The sequence below is a fragment of the Drosophila biarmipes genome, chromosome 3R (genome assembly GCF_025231255.1).
Source record: "Drosophila biarmipes strain raj3 chromosome 3R, RU_DBia_V1.1, whole genome shotgun sequence".
Classification (NCBI taxonomy): domain Eukaryota; kingdom Metazoa; phylum Arthropoda; class Insecta; order Diptera; family Drosophilidae; genus Drosophila; species Drosophila biarmipes.
Genome location: NC_066616.1, coordinates 8505456 through 8527802, shown reverse-complemented (window position 1 = coordinate 8527802; position 22347 = coordinate 8505456). Strand labels below are relative to the sequence as shown.

Below are 22347 nucleotides of genomic sequence, written 5' to 3'. Positions count from 1 at the left end.
GCATTTCCAGTGTATCTCAGTAAACAGAAAGAAAATAGTTGGATTTTGTACCAATAAACGCCTGAAGAATGTGTGTGATATCTAAATATGTGTGTAAAGTTGTAAAAACTACGTTTTTTCTTAAAACTTTTGAATAAATATATCTATCTACTTTCCTTGGTTGCATACTGTGCTGTTGGGCTTATGTACAAAAACTAATTTTTGTGGCAGAACTTCAATAGTTTTTATTTGTAACTTTTCATGAAAACCTACAACATTTCTCTCTGTGTACAAACAGAATCAAACAACCACGAAATGCACTTACAGTTTGACAGCCACTGTCCCGGCTCAAAGTTTTGCTGTGCTCCGCATTTTCGACTGCTGATCGCACAGATATCGAACAGCATTGACATAATGGGGCAGACCTACGTGTGAGTGTGTGTGCCTGAGTTGGGCTCTCAAGTTGCACATACTCTATATAGAGTGTAGTATGTAGAACGCAGTCAAATGGAATGACGCCGTCGCCGAGTTGGGGACCGAGTTGGAGCTGGGGCTGGAGTTTTGCAGCTTGTAGTTGGTGGGCAGACGCCAACCGAAAGTCGGGCCAACAAAACAAAATAAGATTTATGAAACTTTTAGCAAAAGGCGTCGTGTGTGCCATTTGAAAAGCACAGGAAAAGCAGAAAGCAGAGAAGCAGTGAGCCCAAGAAAAAACATCTCGAATGCGGCAAATGTTGGTGCTGTTTTTGGGTACTGTAGTATGCATTTTTCTGTCTGCCGTGGGGCTCGTGTGCTGCCTTGGGTCTTGGCAGAGCCAAGCCAAATCCTACGGGCCATGATTTATGCTGATGATGCACCAGAAACGGCCGAGAGTGGGCCGACTGACTGACAGACTTGGCCAACCTCGGGCGAGGTTGTGGGTGGTTCGCGACCAGGATAACAATGCGGGGGCGGCGAATGGGTGGGTGTCTCGGATGGATCGTGAGGTGGATGACTGAGTGTTTTTGTTTTTTGTGTGTGTTAAGATCGTAAATTATTATGTGTTCTGCTGAAAATCGTTTAATTTGTTAGGCTGTTTCGCAAATTCGCTTTTGAAAATCCTCCAAAATTGGCTTTAGTTCAATCTCGCAAATAAAAGGCGGCTGAAATTTGAATTTTTGGCTAAAGTTTCTAATTACATGTACGAGGGTCTAATAACACAATTTATTTACAATTTTCTTTGTACAACATTCAATTTTAGTTTAATCGTAATTTAGAGACATTCAGTTGTTGGTGGCATGCAGTTGTGCTGCTAATTGAGCAAACAATATATGTTTCACGCTAATAGTTAATGGCGCAAAACTCCGATTTGTACAGTCGGCCAGGCATTTGTTTAAACAATAAAAGGCGCAATTAAAATACACGAAATTAGGCAAACGAAGAGAACTAAACAGCATAACAAATCGCTCAGCTGGCTGGGCTGATCACAATAATCTCATAAGAAAATGCAATTGAGAATAAGTCGGATATACGGGTGTAAATGGGGGTGGGGAAACAGATCTCTGTATGTACACTTGTTTATACGGGGTTTAGTATGGCTTATGTACAGTTCGAGAGGTAGGAAAGGAGGTATACGGTCCTACAGGACCACAGATAGAGTCGGTAGATAGTGTGGACTACATACCCATTGGCCGCGTCCTGGATCTCCTTCTGGTCGATGCCGGCTATCGTGTTCCGTCGCTTTCCGCGCACCTTCCGCGATCTTGACCTCCGGCTGACCGTCTGCACATTGTCGTCCAGGTTGTTGCCCTCCGTGGGCCCGGCGTTCTCCGGCGATGTGCTGCTCGAGGACCCGGCAGTGGCTCCACCTGCGTATCCTCCGCTGGTCGACTTCCGCGCCGCACACATCCGCTGGAAGTGCTTCCCGCTGGTGTTCACCGAAATCACTTCGGCAGGGTATCTGTTGGGGGATGGAGGAGATTGTTTAGTAACACAATTAATCATGCTTTGAAAAATGGTCTAGAGAAGAGATTATTTGGTAAGATCTGACCTAAATAGACCGCCTACTGTCGAACTTCCATAACTCAAAAAACACTCGGCTACCGAAAAAGATAAATTTATTTGGGATTTTCTCAGAGTGTCTATTGCCTTTGATAATTAATTATACCTTTACTTACTCCCAAGCTTACATTTTTATTTAAAGACTCTCAAAGTTGAAAAAAAAGGCGATTTATAATACCTAACCTTAAAACAAACTCTTGAAATCCTTTCATAAAATAATATTTGCTTTGTGTAGCAATGGAAAATTGTAGATACTTCAATGACTATGATGGATATGCCTCAAAAGGTGGTTTAATAAAGTTTCATAATCGTAAAAGCCCATTTAAAATTGCGAAAAGGTCAATAAAATTTCCCGAAAACGAAATGAAACCAAATATTTTTCCAAGTGCCCACAGATGCGGACTGATCGATCTGACGTCGAAGTGGGAACCTCGCGCAGTTTGGAGTGCACTTTTGTGGTTATCCAAACAACAATTTGTTTACGCTTTAATACCAGCCAGCCAACCACATTTTTCGTGCTCCAAATCGGTGGAGCGTGAATACGGCTCGTCGTCTGTGGGCTGCTCCATTTCGGAGTTTAAAAAGCCGAACAAATGAGCCATGGCTGGGATATGGTATGCTATATGGTATTTGCTATACGGATGGATGTGGAGAAGGGGTGTGGTTCGGATTGGCTGCGTGCAGGGTCGGCGACACTTGCATAATTGTGTGGCCGCATCGTAAATATTCATACGTAATTGAATTAATTTATTTAAGCTTTTTTTGCGTCCGATGCGCTCGCTGAGCAAACATCTCGTGCTCCCAAAGCAGACACAATCGAACGTTGAAAAAATGTTGAACAGCAACAAACAGCGCTTTTAATAGCTATTCTTTTTGTGCGTCATGAAACAGAAAACAAACAATAGTTGCCGCGAAATTTGCATAAAAAGCGCATTAAAATCGTGTTTAAAATAAAAAAGAAAAAAGCTAGACAAGGTACAGTTTCTTTAAAACTGTAGTCCCAGAACAGTTGGCTTCAAACTGTTGGACACTGAAAAGGTGTAGTCACCTAGGAATTTCATATAGAGGATATTAAATGATACTTTATAAAAAAACGATAAAGATAATAGTTAAGCAAATACAATCTATCGTTGGATAAACTTTCCTAATTTTAAAAATTCTTTTTTAACCTTGCAAAATTTTGGCTCTTAAATAATCTTTAATCCAAACTGAAACCATTTCATTGTACTCACTTTAAGGCAATCTGTTTGGTTTGTTCCTCGGGTGAAGGCAAGCGATGGTTCAAAGGCACATCTTTGTTAATGTCGTTCGGGATGAGGGCCTGCTGATGGTGGTTGTGCCGCGAGCTGTCCGCCGCCTGGCTCAGATTCTGGGCGTAGAGGGCGTCGACGGCGTCGGCGGAGAGGACGGACGGAGACAGGGCCGGGGTCAGGATGCCGTTCTCGCCGATGACCATGGAGGTGCTCACCGACGTGTCCACGTGGTGCATGCAATCCGGCGTGACGGTGACATCACCCAGCGCCTCGCTGGATGTCCACTTCCGCAGATCCTCGATGGCAGCGGGCTGAAATGGGAACAAAAACATGATAAAAGAGTTAAAACATCGCCTTAATTAAGCATGCAAAAATATTGTTTTATGGCCCACGTATGTATGCTTCATGTTTCGGCGGACAGGTCCTTAATTAGCCGCACTGGAGAGAGCCTCCTGTCACGAATATCCCTTTATGAGAAATGTGCGCTGCCACTTTGTGCCGTGTTTGCGCAAACATTCCCTATGCTTTCCGCAAATTGGGACAGGTCACGCGATTTTTAAATCTCCCGAAATGAAACACGCGTCCTGCAGTTCGTTAGGAGAGCGAAAATCAATCAGCCTAATTAAAAACAATAAAGGAAAGCAGCAAAGAACCTCAGAAAACCTTTGGTCTAGTTTAAAATCAACAGACATTTTTCTAGTTTCATCGGTATACACAAGAGCTACATACAAGAGCTGGAACTCTTTAAAAAGTCTCAAAAGAATTTAATAAAATACATAAAATTCAATGGAATTATAGATAAATTGGGGAGCCATTTATAATGGATGTTTTCTCAGTGCTTCGGACAAACATTCCGCCAGATTCGAATTGTCTGCTGGTCCTAAGTGAATTACGGGCATAAAGAAAAAGCGCAATCGTTTCATTTGATTTTCGATTCGACTGCTGGAATCAATTGTAACAATTGAAAAATAACTGCGGGAGGGGGACCTCTGATTGCTCTCCGCAGCTCAGCAGTTTTCCATCCCCTATCCCCCAGTAAGAGCTACCCACACCACTGGAAAATCTACATAAAAAGACACTTGAACTAGATTTCCAACGGCCAAAGTGAGGCTGTTCGGACCATAAAGAAATGCCTGAATCCGACAATGAGTCTGGCTTTCGGCTCTTTCTCCTTTCTTTAAGCCCCACAGCCAAATTCTTTCTGTGGCTCTGCGGCACTTTGCCTCAATGGACGGGGCGGAGCAAATGTGGCCAACTTTTGACGATAAAATATTTGCACATAAATGTCGAGCCGTATATAATAATGCAATTTAAGTGCCGTCAAGACGGGGACAGCAACAGCGGCAGAGCCACCCAAATGGGCCATCCTGAAGATAGTGGCTGCCGTAACCAATAAACCGCAGAGCGCTAATGGCCTGCGACTCGGGTCTCCTGTCTGGATCTCCTCGGGGATCTCTTCTGGACCTTCTTTGCAGAGCCTTTTCGGGGTGCATCGGTGTGGAAGTCTGGGGCCAACTAACGTCAAACGCAATGCGAAAAGGATTAAAAGTCATTTTATTAAGAAGCAGTCGACAGAATGGAGCTAAGGGGCCACAAAAAGGAGGAGCGCTGGCTGGGATTGACAACCGGCGTTGTTTTTGCCAAAACAAGTTTGGCAACCTATTGAACAGGGATCCAAGTTGTTGTCGTCGTCGTCGCGGCGATTTTGCTGTAGATGTAGTTGCTGTAGCTGCTGTAGTCACTGGATTTTCTGTTCGTTGCCATTGGCATCCCCGTCTGCGGATATTGGCCATTGGCTGTTTGTCTTTGCACAGCTTATCTAATGGCGCGGCTAAAAGATAAACAAGAGAGACGGCGACGACAAAGGCGGGAGATGGATACGGGGCAGAGACCAAATGGGATGACTGCAGAGCGCGTTAGCTCAAATTAACTGCAATTTTCTGATAGCAGCTCAAAGAATTGGCAACGTTCTGGGAAAAAATTTGTTTTTCCCAGTAACACTTAAATCAGCTTTCCCATTTAAACGGCTTTGAACTGAAAAGCAGGGCAGAAAAAGAATATCTTGTGTAGGGGCCATAGAATCAATTAAAATTGACATATTTGTGTATAGAGCGAAAAGAGTAGAGCTACAGCATTACAAATTTGTTATATTTTTTTCCTATTGTAGTAAACTGATTGGCTTAATACAAAAATTCTGTCTAAGACTAAGGTTTCTTCTGACAACAGCATGTTTTTAAGTTATATGTTATGATAATAATGATATGGTTACTACTCTAAGTACACATAACTAGTTGTTCTGAAAGATAGAACTTCTATAACGAAGACCAAGGCTGTTGTCAAACTAATAAGGTATTCCCGCGAATCTTAGATGCCTCCCCGAACAAAGTCTAATTAAGACGCCCTAATAAAACTGTCAAGATTCAATGGATTTGTTCAACCCAAATGCAGTCTGCAAAGCCTTCCCCGACGGCTGCCTCCTAGTTAGCAAAGCCACAATGGCGTGGGACGCCAGTTGGGCAATTAAAACGAGTCAACTAACTCGAAATGATTTGGTGCGACGTTGATGGAGTCATGCCATGAGCTGCTCCTCGTTGGCCATTAGCAATCTGCAGATAGGCGATGGATGTGTGTGGTCTCTGTTTGCTCGTTCCCTGTGCCTGCCCCTCATCATCATCATCAGCCACGACAATGATTGGGTGCCCGTGCGGGCAAAGTGGAGCATCATGTCGGGCGACAGTTGGCCGGCGAAAGGGGGTTTCGGCATTTTGCCTTTCGGAGGCAAACCAGATGGTGCATGTGAGGAGCGGTGGCGATGGCCACCACAACCCAGACCACACACATGAGGTCGTCGTAGTCTGGTTTTTGGGCGGCTTAGGCCGTTCCGTTCAACAAACGTATTATTTATGCAAGGAGCATGCATAACTGCCGGTGCAAACTGGCCACTAACGGTTACCGGTTACATGACTGGGAACCAGTTAACCCGGGAAAACTGCCTGTACTTACCAAACGGATTTCGATCTCGGCATCGATGCGCGTGCGCAGCTTGCGATTGGCATTGCCAAAGTCCGACACGCACAGCAGATGATCCTCCGTGCCGGCGGATCCATTTAGCGGCAGGACTTCGTGATCGCTGGACAGCACCTCGCCGTTGAAGGAGATGGAGCGGGACGGGATGAGCGACTGCGAGTGGGCCAAGGAGGCGAGGGCCGAGGCAGTGGCTCCACTGGCCACCGGCAGCTCCTTGCCAGCCTCCGTGTACAGCTGGCGGACGCTCAGTGGCCGGGTGTCGCCGGTGAAGAGCTCCTGCTGGAATGACTTGTCCGTCTCGAAGTGCTGCTTGCGCTGTGCGAAGGTGAGCAGGTCGCTTTCAGCTGGAAATACATAAGTAAGATATAAATTAAATTTGCATATAAGTAAAATAATATTACTTGATTCTATGTAAATAAAAAAGGCATAGAAATGTTATAATCAAACATAACTGAGTGTGGATGGAAGCCGTTTCTAAGAAACTGTTGTTAGTAATGGATTCTCAACATTTTCTTTTTTTAAGAGGGAATAGACAATAAATTCCGATCATTAACATAAATAAATGGCTTTATAACACTAACTTTCAAATACATCATTGAAATGTTATGAATGAATAAAACCGAAGATGGATGAAAGAGATTTCTGGGACGCCATTGATAGTAACGGACTCTTAAAGTTTGTGTAGATATCTTTCACATTTTCTTCCATCTTCAGAAAGAATAAATGTTAAGTTAATTCTTATTCTCCTATCTCTAATGGCTATCTTTATAGAATTCCCCTACATATTTCTTTCAACTTAATAGCAAGTCAGGCTAGAGATCAGAGTTGTACTACAGCTATCTTTGCCCAAGCGCAAGTAATCTGTTTTCAATAATCCACGCCGAGATCAGAGGCGGCTTTCATCTCTGGGCACTTAATTCCAGCATCGATCACTATCATCAGCAGATAATCAAAGAGCTTTTTATGTAATCTAATAGAAACAGAATGCCCGCCCAGCTGCGTGGCTGCTCCAGTTCGCTGTACTCTGTACGCACCGCATTTTTTGTTCCCCCGAGAAAATGGCCAAGCCCATATCTCCAGTCCACCCATTCCACCCAATCCACTCATCGATTCGGATTCAATTTGGCCCACATGGCGATCGCTCCTCTGCGCCTGTGATTTTGCAGTCTGTAAACAAAGGCAACGCGATGCCGCAAATAAATCAACGCGAAAATTAATAGAGTGGAAAATGGCCACAGAGCAAGGACACGGGCATAAAAAATGCAGAATTATCGTTACGGGCGAAAAAATGAATGCCATGAAAAATTGTAATTAACTTTAATAACCCAGCCACATGCCAGGGAGACGGAGCTCCTGCAACTTGCATATTTAATTCTCATGACAGTGGTGGAGCACCCGACGACCGTTTGTCTTTCTGGCTGTCTGCACTTTTTCGCATTTAATAGGCCGCCATGTGGACTTGGTCGGCAATGAAAACAAAGCCCGGGGAGCAGCAGCTACCAGGAAGCAGAAGCTACCAGAAGCAGCAGCAGCAGCAGGAGCAGAGGCAGCCACTCGTAGATTAACAAGCCCAGAGCAAAGACACTTGACATGGCGATGGAATGGCCGGGGATGGGCATGGAGTCCCTGGAGGAGGAGGGGGAGCAGCACTGAGGAGCAGATGGGGAGATGAAGTCTGCAAGACTGGACCGCTGCCAACTGGAGATGGGCTAGAGAAACGGCGGCAACCTAGCGCTAAATTCAGGCAATTTTATGGCACCGATGCCACATTCTGACGTTCAGTGCGCCACTGGAAGACGCATGGCTCCGAAAGTCGCAAAGTCTGAGAGTCTGGGACAGAATGTGCAATGTGCCCCTCGTTTCCCATTAGCCATTTCAAGTGCGCAGACATTGGCACGCACAGCTCCCAGGATCTCCACCACTGACCCCTGTCAGCCGAGAAATAAGTCAGAAATAAACAAACTCTTCCCTCCGCCGGCTGTTAATTTTGGCCAATGCGAAATTCAATTAGGCATGCTCAGGTGCAAACTGGGGGATTTTGGGGCTCCTTACTCTGCTGCTGCCTTTGCCAAAACGGAAGCTGACAGCAGCCGTCGCCGGAAATGGCAAATTAACTTGGCAAAAATTATTTTTCCTCAAAATATCGTCGGTAGGGTATGGCCAGGGCGTCGGGGGAGCCGGAGGCGTCGTCACGTCTGGGTGACGACCATGGCCATGCCGTTGCACATTATTTATGAGTCATGTGCAAGAATGTCTCCGCAAATACGCTATGTACTCGTACTCGCAGCCATGTAGGCTGGGCCAGATAGCAATCGCAGCTGCCCACTGGGATGGCCGCAAGTCCCGTCTGGAGATTGCCTTAAACTATTTACCCCGTCGACAGGACCCAGATCACAGCCTGGCCAAAACCGCAATCATGGTAATACAAGGCATGAGTCGCCCCCTATATGGCTATTATACACTTTTATGGCGATTTAGCCGTTAGCCAGCGACAATTGTCAAACATGTTTCGAGTGATTTGTGGTCGAACTGGAGCACGCCGAGGAGGGAATACTCTTCATATGTACGAGTATGTAATGAGTAAGGGAAACTTTTTGCTCCGAGAGTACAAAACACCCTTTACTTTTATTAGGCTATCTTTTAGTTATATCTACAAGTTAACAGAGGGTTAGGGATTAGAGACTAACTATGTATATAATAGTTAAATAATATCTTCAGTTTGTTCAACTTAGTACAACTTGTGTTTCTTTTTGTAAAATGGTATTATTTTAGATATTCGTATTATTTTAGATATGGTATTATCCATGGATACTATGGAGTTCTAGCAATACAAGAGATTTACGCGTATAATTTCCCCAATTTAATGATCTTAAGATATCCCTAATTTAAGCAACTGCAAAATGAACCTAAATATATCTCCTATGTTAAGTACCACCTTTGTTGGTCCGCTTTGCATACCCCAAAGAGATGATCCGCCTAGGGCTATCCGATTACCATGCTGTTTGTAAATTGGCGCCTGTCTTCTGTTGACATCCCTCGATTGTCATGTCGAACGCGATGAAATTTATAGGAGGCCGCAAATCAAAGTGCCCCTGCCCGCTGCCTGCAATTTAATCCAGCAGACGCGATGATGTGCGCCAGATGGAAAACCAATAAGCCCAGAGCCAATATATCAAAAGTGCATTTGCCAGGCCCGGGCACATTGACACGTATGTAATGCTATGTGGCGGCAGATACTCCAACTCGTGTGTGCTGCGACTGTGACTGTGGCAAAGCCGCAAATAAATGAGATTTGCACAAGATGTTGGCCAAGCGGAGAGCCAAGCAGCGAGCCAGCTGCTCCAAAGTCGGTGCTGCCTCTTATTTGCAGAATTCACCCTGGCCATAAATTGACACCAGACCAGGGGAGGGGGATGCGGTACGTGCAGCATAAAAGCTGCGCCGGCACGTCGGCAGCTAGGACGGTTGAGCTCTACGCTCTACGCTCTGTGCTGCATGCTGTATCTAGCAGATACAATCTGTCATAGACTAACGCGTTCCGTAGCATAATTTGCGAAAAACGAGTTCTAAGGGGGCGGAGTGGGCTTGGGGAAGGGGTGTATTACCACGACTACGTGTACCAGCAGTCGATGGCGATAATGTCTTGGCAATAAATGATTTATAAGCCATCCACGGCGATTGCTGTTGCTGCCTTAATTACTCTGATTGCGCCAGGTTAGAGGTCGTCGGCCCCGCTCTTCGCTCAGCTCGCCGGCTCAGCAGCTCCTCATTTCCCCAGCCGAAAAACAATTGCATCGAGTGGCAGCGAGCTCCTCCGGAGGAGCCTCCTTCAATCAGTTGACTGCCCACTTTAATTTAATTATTTAAAGCGAAAACAATTGCAGGCCCAGCGAGCAGCAAGGGAAATTAAAGCAAGAGTGCCTGCCCCTGGCACTGCGACTCTGGCTGACAGCCAGGCACGGACCATGGAAACGGATAGCCAAGCTCCACACTCCAGTACTCCACTCTCAAAATTCCCGACCTTCTGTGCGTAAGTGTCGTAATGGCATTTAAAGCAATTAAGGGTCACTTTTGGGTCTACCCTCCAAGGGGCACAACGGGAAATGAAGGTCCTGCGACATCCGAAGCGATAAAAATGAAAGCCAAGTGATAAATTAATTATGTTTCAAAAAGGAAGTAAAAGAAACGAGGCATAATATGAAAGTGCAGAACAGGGAATGCTATTTTAACTGAGAGAACTATAGGATTACTAAGAAAATGTTGAGAAATAATGGGATGAACCCATCAAAGTTTAATGATCATCTCAGAACACCCAACTTTGAGGCATAATGCGAGTTTGCCTGATAGCCTTAGTGGTTAATTTATCAAAGGAGCCCAAGGAAACACCCTGCATTTTTTATAACGCTAAGCCCAAAGCGGCCGGAAAAACAGTGCGCTTATCACCGACGATTTTCACCATACAGCCGCGTGATGATTTACGAGGAAAGATTTTGTCAGGACGTGGAAAGCTTAAAGCCGGGGGGAGCTGAACAAAAACTGCAAAATAAACAAATACATTTCCATATCCATATATCCGTGCCCAAACGCACTGAGCAAACGAGATGGTGTGTGGCCGTGGTAGTGGTAGTCACATGTGCTTTATGGCCAAAAGTTTTTGCTTTCGGATTTATCCGGCTGGGGTTGCTATTTTAGGTTGTATTTTAGCAAATTTTCGGCAAGCGAACAACAGCAGAGCCACCGCCACATTTTGGGGCGCCGCAAGCGCATAAATTGTAGAGCGCGGCAACAACAGCTAGACAAATTTATGCAATACCCTCGGGTGATGGGGAAAAGACGAGGGCCGGGACGCGCCACTGCTACCCCAAGCAATCAACGGGCAAATGTTGCACGTAATGCGACAGTAAAAATGTTGCCACCTAACAAAAAACAAGAAACACAACACGAAAACAGAAACAATGCTGACAGAAATGGCAAATAAAATTGGTTTCGCTCGTTGCTCTTCCGACTGCAAAATCTCATTAAACGGGCTGCTAAGTCCCATGTGCGTATCCCATTTCTTGGCTTTTTTGGCGAAGACCTGGGGCAACTTGACTCTTCCAGCTGCACTATTAAAACTGATTTATGCCCGCCTGCAAACCTCTATCAACCTCTATCAACGGAGAAGCAGGCCGGCACTCCCACATCAAAATGCATTGCCAATAAAAGTGGGCAAGTCACGTGATTCTGATTTGCCAAGCCCACAGTCATAGCCATAAAAGGTCAATGTGGTTGGCCCGAGGGGATGGGAGGGTGATTGGATGGCTCGGGGACTGGGATGAGGAGAAAGTGAGTAAGCCGGCCCAGGACTAATGATCTGAATTATGTGCCAGGGTGAACTCTTTTCATTAGGTGCCCCGATGACAGATAACGCACGATTCGACGGGCTCAAAGAGGATTAGAGATTAAAGTGATGTGTAATGTCCCTTTCAGGCAAATCAAAAATAGTTTCACGGAACTATCTGTGCTAGAAGAGCGGATCAATAATCCCCAGCTTATGAGTAATCTATGGTTTTTGCAGTTATAATCTGATTCAAAGTGTGCGTATGCTCAAGATTGGTTAACTACGATTAAAATAAAACACCTGTCTTGGAAAGAAATTAAAAAATATATTTTAAGTAAACTCCGTTTTAGTTATTTTCATGGGGATTAGGGAAACTTATAGATGATAGATAGTATCTATAAGATACCGTTCAGTTTTATATACAAAAAACCAACTTTGGCCACCTTGTGATGATTCACTTTCAGTTACAACTGGCTTATGCCCTCGCCCACAAAAGCATATCGATGACGGCTTTAATTAAGTTCGCCAGGCCTGACAGTTTGGCTTTTATTTAAATTAATTGACCCCGAGCACTTGTCGTGATAGCAATTAGCGTATTTTCCTCCAGTCTTCAGCTCTTTTTGCGCTCCAATTAGTGAAACTTCGAGCCGGGCTCTCGGCTTTCGGGTTGATTAAGTAAGACTTGACTTCCGCCAGGGCTTAATTATGAAACGGCTGGCAAAGGGGGTTGGTCTGGGGGCTGACTTTATGACTTTACGGCCATGTAAAGTAATTAAATGAAAACGTAAAATTTGCTGCTAAGCATTCGAGGGCCGCCGCCCCCGCAGGCATTCGATTTCAATCATGAGCCGTGTCTATCAATCGATTTTACAGCCCCGGGGCGAACATAAATGCAGCAGACACCAGTCTGGAAATTGAATGAAAAATGCATCTCACCAAATGCCACCGTTGTTCGCCGTTGTTGCCGTTGGTTTTCCCCAGTTTTCCCAGTTGCATTTGTTGTTGCGGCCAATAAATTTAAGTGACATGCGTTTTTCAGCGAGTACCCGCGGGATAAGTTCACTTTAAATTCCATGGGCTACGGGCTGTGCGGTGGGTAATACTCCGAGGAGGAAGAGCCCGCGATCAGCGCGACTGATATCATTAAGAGCTGCATCCTCATCGAGCGCCTTTTCCCCGGGTTTTCCACCGCATTTCCACTGCTCTTCCCCCAACCCTGCGGAAGTGGCGGGGTGAAAAACGAAAATAAATGCACCCAGCAGCAGCAGCCAAAATTTTATTGGGTTTTGTGTCTAAAATTAAATTGAATGCCCAAAATGTTCTCGGGGACGTGGACTTCTTCCCTTCCCTCCGAATCGCCAGATGTGTGTGCAAAGGAGGACCACTTTGGCGGGGATTTCCCTTCCGTCTCACTCTCCCACGCGGCGACATTTTCCGGCTTTCGGCTCCCTTTATTTTTAACAGCTCATTTGCCTTGGCACCTTTCTATATTTGGAGATTTCCGATACTCGGAGTTTTCCTTCTGCCTTCTGCGGTTTTTATTCAAATATTAAGCGATGTGCGAGCATAAAAAGTGGCGCAGCTGACGCGCGGGGATTACGGCCAATGTTTGACTTGAACTTGAAAACGAGAAAAGGCAGGGAGGAAGTGAAAGGCCACATCCGGTTTCGGGTCCTAGACCTATCCCTATACCGTTTCCATATTCCCATGGACCATCCAGCCAAGTTGCTAAGATGCTAAGTAAGTCGTTTTCCTTTTGTGTCTCTGCTCTTCTTGTCTCGCCTCCTGCGCCTCAGATCTGGGAAAACAAATTGCCCACCCCGTGCCTCCCACTTGAGTGCCTCAATTGCCCCTGCCAGGGCTAAAATGGAAACGGTTGGACAGTCAAAGCTGCGGCCGTATAGCCCACATAGCCCTGGGCCACAGCAATTGAGTTAGCATTGAATACAATTGAACGACACTCCGGACCCGAGAGGCTGAGACCCAAAACGGGTTTCGCCATTTCGTGGAAAGACTCTCGAGTCTTGAGTCGAGTCGAGTCGAGTTCCGTCGAGGGCTCCTAAGTGCCCCCCGTTGAGGCATATGTACGAGTATGCTGCTGGGTAGCGAAGGTATCGATCAGTGCGGAATGCTCGGTCGGATGGATGGATTCTTATTTGCTATTCATTGGAAGCCATCGAGGGGGCGGGGGCAGATTTACATATTGGTAAATACATTTCGTTCCACTGCCAACCTTGAACCGCGACTCGAAGCTTGGGAACGGGCCTCGAAGACCTGGACCAACAGTAGTTACAAGCATGATTGCATTTATGGCTAAGGCATAGAAATATGTTTTAACGAAATAGATATGGGGTACACACAGGTCCCTAAAGGGAAAAGTGAAGTAAATATGCATTTTTGCCTTACTTGGTTACAACCGTATATGGTGCTTAACACCAGTGGGTAGTTAGTGATAGAATAAGTATTACCTATAAGCTGACAATCTTGATCACCGCCTTAAAGCTCGGGAACCGTTATAAGCAGAATAACCTTTATAACCATAGCTCAGAAATATGTACAAACGATTCCCCAAAGGGAAATTCAAATTGCCAATGCTTTTAGGAAGTATTACCTTTGCCTTATTTAGTTATAGCCTTACACAATGTCTAACACCTCTGGGTAATTAGTGATAACATATGTTTCGGCCATAAAAAACAGTTACTTCCCTTCCTCTTTCCCCTGCTTAGTATTCACCCCCTAAAGTGATTACTTCTGAACAAAGTGTCTAGCAGTTTATGCTATTAACACTTTCCCAGACGATTATACACTTGCCAGCTTTAATGGCTTCCATGTAAAGTTTATTATTCAGCTCATCTTCATCACCGTAATGCTGGCTCAGCAATTCTGGGGGGATCCCTCGGCTTCCTGGTATCTAATCCAGTGCCCAGACAACTCAGTTTGCTAATTGCCCAGAACGCGACAGTTCTAATCAAAGTCAAGGTATAAGGTTACCAGCCCGCACTCGCATTTGCATCTGAATTTATGCGAGCTACAGCGACATAAATACTAATTAAATCCTCAGCCGGAGTGACAGGAGCGCCTGCGACTGTCCTGGAATTTCTATTATGCACCGGCACTCGGCCAGAAGTGGCCTGGCATCCCCTGTACTCCCCCAGTGCGCCCGATCCTCCAGCCTTCGAGTGTCTGGCACCCGGAGTTCAAGCGGGCGGCGTAATGCATTTTGCATTAACATTTTTCACTCCAGCCCAGCCAGGAACAATGGGCTAAGAGCCTACAGGGACACTTTAGCCTTAGCTTTAGCCACGGCCAAAAGCGTGTGCGAGTGCCAGCCAGTCTGGCAGTCCCGAAAGGGGAACTCCGGCGGGGTATTAAATTCAGGCAAGGCTTCTTCACAGTTTACTTTATTTTATTCGCAAAACTTGTCCATTTTCTCTCCTCTGACACGTGCTAAAAGTTAAAAGACGAAACTTTGCAGCGACAACGCCCCGTGAGAAGACAACAACAGGAAGTGCTGCAAACGTTTGGCAACACTCACCGAACTGTCTGCTAAAGGTGCAGAAATGGAAGAGGAGACTGCAGGGTGGGTTGGCTTGAGAGCCGAAAACAAACAACAAGGCCTCCGAAATATTCCCCTTAAAAAGCAAACGTCTGAAAAGTGCCGGCGAGTATTTCCCAGGCAGGTAGCGAACAGGAACTGAGGGAGCGAGCTAACTGAGGAGAAGAGTCCTTCGGCAAACACAGAAACACAGGGGCTGCCCTCGAGTCCTGGGAACGTGCATTCCTGTGAATGAAACCCAAGGCATTCCTCATGCCTCACTCATCATCCATTTCTCATATGGCTGATTTTTATGGTTTCCTGCGCGAGCGACCCCTTCTTCAAGACGTTCTTCGAGTTTCGACCCTCGGGAAGACCGGGAAGAAGCCCTGCCGACGATTGAATTACACTCACGTTGCGCATCCTTACGCCTCTGCTGCTCCCTCCCAGCCGTGCGTCAATGTCAACCCTTGAGGGCCTCGGGTAAATATTTGCATTTGCAATGAGAGTGGGACGGCGAGGTGATAATCACGGCTACTGCACTGCCGTCGAGGCTGCTAATTGCTGGGACAAACATCACACACAGATTGCCAGGTTGCTGGATTGCCGCTGCTGCAACATTCCCGTGTCCCCTGTGCCAAAGGGGCAGGCACAAATTGCGGCACTGTCAACTGCCTTGTTGCACGAACGTTTTTAGAAAGTTTCCATGCTCCGCGCTGAACTTCTGAACTCTGCGGCCCGAGGAGATATGATTCGGATCCCCCGGGCAGATCCGATGTCTACGGTTTCTGAGGTGACAAAGCGCTGCGAACGCAGCCAGGCTTACCTGGTCCAATGAAGTTAGTCGAGCGCCTAACAGAGAAACCGCATCGGGTCTGGTTACCCCACAGCCTCTCGGCAATGTCCCAGTTTATTTTTTACCAGCTCCTCTCGACTGGCAGCTGCTGCGGTTAATTAAACTCCGACTATCGGAGCAAACCAAAGCGCGACATCGGCCACAATTTGTTTACTAGAAAGTCTGAAGATGACGGGACTTCGGGGAGGATTGGCCGTACCAGAACAAGGACAAAGTGAAAGCGAGATCTCAAATCGAGTTGATAAATTGCTTTCTAGCTAATGATCGTGGTTTCTCATTCTTACGACCACGCTAAGTCTGCTTCTTAATAATTCAAACTGTAACTAAATTCCTGTTCGATAATCTGCATTCTCTTCCCCACCTACGACACCATTTCAATTTAGAGAATTTGCGAAAGTTGTTTTTCCGCGTCGTCTCTGTGGAGTATAATGTCAAGATTGTGGCCGAGGACTCCTCCGCAGATGGCCAGGCGGCGATTAGCTGGCGTTGGCAAGGTGTTGGCCATTTGGGACTCCGGGCTATGAGCCTGGCCGAGTGAAAGGCAAAACGCTGCTCACGGTTTTAGCCCCAAACACCGGCGATGTCGTTTGCTTCAGATGGCAGGAGGGGGTCCTAGAAGGGGGCTACCAATTGTGTCAACTTTCCCAAAAATTTGTCGGGAATGCGAATGCGGCTCTGATTTGCATAGGAAAACTATGAGCAGAGTCAGGTCAGGCTGGGCCAGGCCATGGCGCAAATGTTTATCGCTTGCCATTAAATGCAGACGACAATTTCGAGATAATCGGCAGACGGGGAAATAGAAACAGAGAGATACAGCCGTGGCCAAATGGCAGAGGATTCAGACAGCAGGAAGCCACGAAGTGCTGACGATGTCTCCGTTCCCCAGGCCCGTATCAAGTGGTAAAGATCTGCAATTTAAGGTGTCTGCTTAGGTGCGTTGACAGCCGAGATGAGCACGAGCTGGCTGCCGTGGAGGATACACGGGAAAAAGTGTTTACAATAGGTCTGGCGAAAGGGTTATAATCCCTCCCATGTCAAGATATTATTTCGCTAATACCCATAAGATATTTTGGACAAAATAGTCCCAAGTGCCAAGATAATGACAGATTTGGGTGTCAAAAATAGATGAACATGGATATTTGGACTAACATTTCTTGTACTTTATAGAAACAAATGATGATAGACAAAAGGCATAATATAAAAATTTTTAAGAGTATTTTAGTTCATGGCAATAGTTAGGAACTGTTAAAAATTTGTAGTTCCCAAACCTTAATGAACGTATAACAAAGTTAGAACTGCTTTATATTTGTGCATATAAAACATTTATGAATTTAAGAAGTTAAAATGTTTCCTCTGTATAGATAGCCATGGTGAGGCGCGTTTAGCGCTAATCTCTTGCAGGCAGTCCCATCCGCCTCCTCTCCGCCAACTCCTTTGCCACGTCTGACTGCCACACGAGTGTTGGGTCCTTGAGACACCACAAACTTGTGGCAAGCTCCGGCGGAGAGGTGAGAGACGGGGCTGGGGATGGGTATTATGGTGAGATGGGGACCAAGACAAACCTTTGTCTTTGACGCAGCGCTATCTCAAACATAATTATTGCCTCATTATGCGACGATGGTGTCGTTAATGTCTTCGGCAAACAACGCGTCCAATGGTAAGGCAAACAGCGCTGCGTTAATAATGAAATTGTAAATAAATTGTAAACATTTCGACTGCGCCAAGCGCAAATATTTGTCCCCAACTTGCTGGCAAGTATCCGTATCTGTATCTGTTGTATATATAATCTTTGGCTTCGGGCACATACGTTCTCGATTTTATTTTTCTTTTTTGAGGTTTCGATGGGCCGCTCTCGGTTGTCAACACTTTGACAATTTTCCCTTCGGACAGGAAACAAACAAACAATAAACGACAGACATGACTGATAAAGCGGGTTCTGCCGAAGCGCTCTTTTTCACATAAAAATATTGAAAGATTCGAAATTAACCCGAAAATGCTATAATGGCTTTTAAAATATCGTCCGCTGGGGAGCGATAAGAGCGCTTTGATGACTGCATTAGGCACGGTTTACTGTTGCTTATGGAAATGCCTGGTCATAAAACGTGGCTCTGAAAACTCGATCCGCGGCTGAAACCAGTTGCCAGTTGCTGGTGCTGCCAATGATTTGTTCGCGTTTTATTATCACCTGTAACGGTGACAAAATCAAATGCCGATCAAAGAGCCGATAAGACCAGACCACACACACTTCGTCATCATGGTCATCATCAATATCATCATTGGACTTATCGGAAAGGTCACATGCGAGTGCGAGCTTGTCAACATAATCTCGAAAATAGATTGCGGATTGCCAAAGCAAATGGAACAAAGCTCATGTCAATAAAACTCCCCGAGAGAACTTTCCAATGAAGAAATTAATTTTGATTTATTAGGCCAAACATGACTACCAGCATGAGCTATGAGCTCATCATTTATGGGAGGTAAATGAGCACTTTCCTCAATTTCCACTGCCATAAAAAGAAAGGAGAGAAACAGTTGCAATGCACTCACCCCTCGGCCAGTTGTTCATTTCAATTAATTATTTGTTGCAATGCGTTTTCATCGGATATTATGACATTTTTATGTTCCCCCGGGGTGGGGATGGTGGGGACTTACTTATTGAAACATAAATTAGGCAACACATGTCCATATAACATTTCGAGCCACTTGTCATATCAGCGAACTGCCTCCAAATTTACGACTTCTCCGCCACTTTGACACCAACAGGATGCGGATACGTACTATTCAATGTTCTGGTGGCGAGGGAGTGTGGAATGGCCGGCCTGCTGCCGATAAGGACACTCGAGAACGGCCCTTAATGTCGCGTTTAATGGCCTTACCGCTCGACCGCCACTAATGCTAAATCAATTTTCGGCCGCATAAATCAGTGGAGATTGGGGAAAAATCAATAAAGAAAAGGAAATCGAAGAAGAAGTGCAGCAGATAAAATAGAGAATCTATTAGTAATAAAATAAACAGCCGAGTGGACCATAAATTAGGTTGATCTCAGAAGAGAAAACCAAGAAAAGAAAATGAAAATTAATACGACGAGGTAAATAATGAAAATTAAGAGATTCCAGAGAGAGGAACCAAACCATTAGGCGTAATACTAGGCTTTAATCGGGGGTTAAGGCAATCGCGAAATAGGTCAATTGATGCCAATTATGTATAGTTAAGCCAAATTGGTGTGCTCCAAATCTAGGCACTCATCCCACAATTCCCTGGGCGCGCAATCATCAGTCTTCTTGAGCCCACAAAATCTCGAATTTCTCGTTCACACGTTGCTGTTGAAATTCAACAAATCCATCATTTGCCATTGTGTCTGGCATCAAAGAAAACATTTTCCCAGGGCGTTAGATAACTAAAGAAACAAATTTCCAGCATGTTATTGCGTCTGCCCGTTGTTTTTCCCCTGTTTCCCAACAATTTTTGCCGCCACATAAAAAGCAATTCATGCATCTTGAAGACGGCTCACCCTTTGGCTCCCCACCATTTCGGTTCTCGTAAATCAATGCCAACGAATCTCGGACGTCTTCTGCTCCTCTTGCCGATCTCCAAATTGCCAATGGGCCTCGAACATCGTCCCATAATAATTAAGAACAAATTCATTTACACTTTCAAACGCCGCCAAAAGGGGGAGGAGGACCAATGTTTTATTTTTTGGGTGGAGCTGGTCCGTGTGTGTCGTTGCTCTTGACATGTTTTGAGCGCAGGGAATTTATTTATTGTGGATCCGAAATGCATTTAGTATCGCACATAAAAAAGCGACAACAAGCAGGCGGAACGGGGGCGATCGCAGCAGCCCACAGATTCAGTGGGATTGTGCGAGGATCACACTGAGCCAAAACAAGGCATTTAAATTGACGATAAATTTGGGAGCTAAGTCTGTTTAAGCAGTGTGATTATACCATCTATACCGATGGGAAATACCATTATGGTAAAGATTTATTCTGCGATATAACCATCATGTTAATTTTCTTTTAAGGAATGCTTTAAATGGTTCTTTCAGTACAAAAATAATTCTGAAAAATACATAATTTAAACTAATACCTATTTGAGAAATATTAAACCCATGAAAATTTAGCAAGCAATTTATTTAAACATGAATTCCAAGTTTTGTTTAGGAATTCTCATTAGGGTAAATATACATTCAGATTGGTTATTTCAGTACAGATGAAATTCTGACACGTAATAAGATAACTACTTTAATATTTAACTTTTAATAGTTCATGATTTTGCAAGAAGAAATCTTCGATCAACTTGAATTAAACATTTCATCAACGATTTAAAGCTGACCAAGAATTTTTCTGAGTGCTGGAGTCCACGCAGATTGCCGATGAAGCGCAGCAACAGCTGTCGCGGCCTGTGGGGACTTCACTGTATCACTTTTGATGCGGTAAGTTTGTTGAACTCTGTCCCCTGCCCCTGGATCCCCTCCCCACCCCCCGATCACCCACGGCAGTTGCAAAACAATGCAAACTCCCCTTCTCGTGCCGCGAAAATGGGTCAGCGGGCTCATTAAAATTGAAGCCGTGAACTTTCGCTGATCTCTGGCGTTCGTTTATTGCCACAATTTGTTGTGTTTGGACTGCTTAAGCAGCAATTCATTTCAGCCGGGGGAACAACGAACGTTTTATGCCTTCATTAATGCAGCGCACGCATTCGCCGGCCCGCCCCCTATTTCCCCTATATTTCAGACCGTAAACGGGGGCTTAACTGCTCATTAGAATGGCATTGTACGCACACTCTTCGATTTGGAATCAAATCGAAACGCATTGAAACGCCAGGTTGCATTTCCGGTTGTGACAGTTCTTCTTTTTTCAACTAGCGCCACTCACCGGAAGCGCCAAGTGGCAGGGGCCCGTAAAAACGAGGGATACTCCAAACCATATTGAATGCCTAACAAAAAATTAGGGCACATCCCCGAGGGTTGATCGGCGGGATTGAATGCTGCGTTGATTATTATGTTCGGCTGTTGCATTGTTAAACAATTATGCGGCATTTCCTTCCGATGCGAATCCATTCGATGACACTTTGAGTGCCGGCTGCTGCGAAATTTCCCCTACCACCCAGTGAGTAACCACCCAAAATGGCATAACCACACAGCTGTTCCTAACAGCTTTGACCCACTGCGAATTTAATGGGCGGCGATATTCCGGTTCGGATTCCCCCTCCACTTCCGCATCCGGATGTGTAACTCTCTTAACGGCTCATTGAAAAGCGGATCGGAACAAAGGCAGCAGCAGCCAATTGATGGATGGCCTGCATTTGACTGTCTAAACAAAGAGCAACAGTTTTGGGCTTTGACTTCGTTTTACCTTCGAATATCCCCCCTCAGGCAGCCTCGGCGAACGTATTATATACAACTCCAGATCCTCAGACATAGGTATTTCTCCCTCGAATAAACAATCTGAGCTGTGCCAACTCAAGACCGGCTTTCCCTGCCACATCCGTCGTGGGTTATAACATAATTTACGTCTCTTCCGCTTGGCAGCTTTGTAATCATTCTCCACTGCGCAAGGCTAACCAACCCAACTGTGTCCGGCTCCATCGAACTGGGAACTGGAAACTGGGAACTGCCAACTGCGAGCTCTCCGGCATGTATCTTCTCGATTTGCCCTAATGTCAGGGCATTGTAATTGCATTTCGTGCTGAACTTCTGGTCCTACACCGCAGACAAGTCAAGGCGGGCATCCCGAAAACGAAAAACTCCGGCATCCCAAATAAAAAACAAAAACACGATTTCAGCTTCGGAGCTTTTTCCCCCTCTGCGGTTATGGAGCTGAGTGTGTGTGTATCTCAGTATCTGCGAGATACAATGGCCGCACAATGTAGCCAATATCTAAGCGTCGGCATCTTTGGTGGCCGACGCCATCATCGTTGGGAGTCAGATTCAGATTCAGTTTCAGAGTCAGAGTACTTGGCCTCTCTTTCTAGATTTCAATCAGCCAGCTTTGGTTTTAATCGCTTTGGGATTGGTTTTCCTGAACTTTATGAAGCAAGCCTTGAATCGACTGAACTGGAATGTGGACCGAAACCGCAACATATGCCTATCCAACCGGGAGATCTCGACTCACATCTGTCGGCCTAACCCACGCGTCAAAACTAAACATATCCATGTAGTAAGTATTGTGTCTGTATCTGCTAGAGCAACTCCGAATGTATCTCTATCTGGTTTTCGGCTTAAGAGCATTAAAGCAGCCAGGAATTATAGGCAGGGGCTGCAACCCCTAATGATTTAGAACCTCCAGCTGCTGCGGCCCGAGTCTCATCTCAAGTGGCAGGCTGGATTTTACGGGCA

The 22347-nt window shown here is 45.5% G+C and overlaps 1 protein-coding gene across 2 annotated transcripts in view; it reads right to left on the bottom strand.

Moving 5' to 3' along the window:
- Positions 1–22347, bottom strand: part of LOC108031435 (serine-rich adhesin for platelets) — a 39330-nt gene that overhangs the window by 7349 nt on the left and 9634 nt on the right. For both annotated transcript variants that reach the window (XM_017104848.3, XM_017104847.3), the window contains exons 2-4: positions 6276–6643; positions 3252–3583; positions 1643–1918 (exon numbers count right to left, since the gene is read on the bottom strand). In XM_017104848.3, the coding sequence (XP_016960337.1) occupies positions 1643–1918; positions 3252–3583; positions 6276–6643 (976 nt within the window). The remainder of the gene's footprint in view (positions 1–1642; positions 1919–3251; positions 3584–6275; positions 6644–22347) is intronic.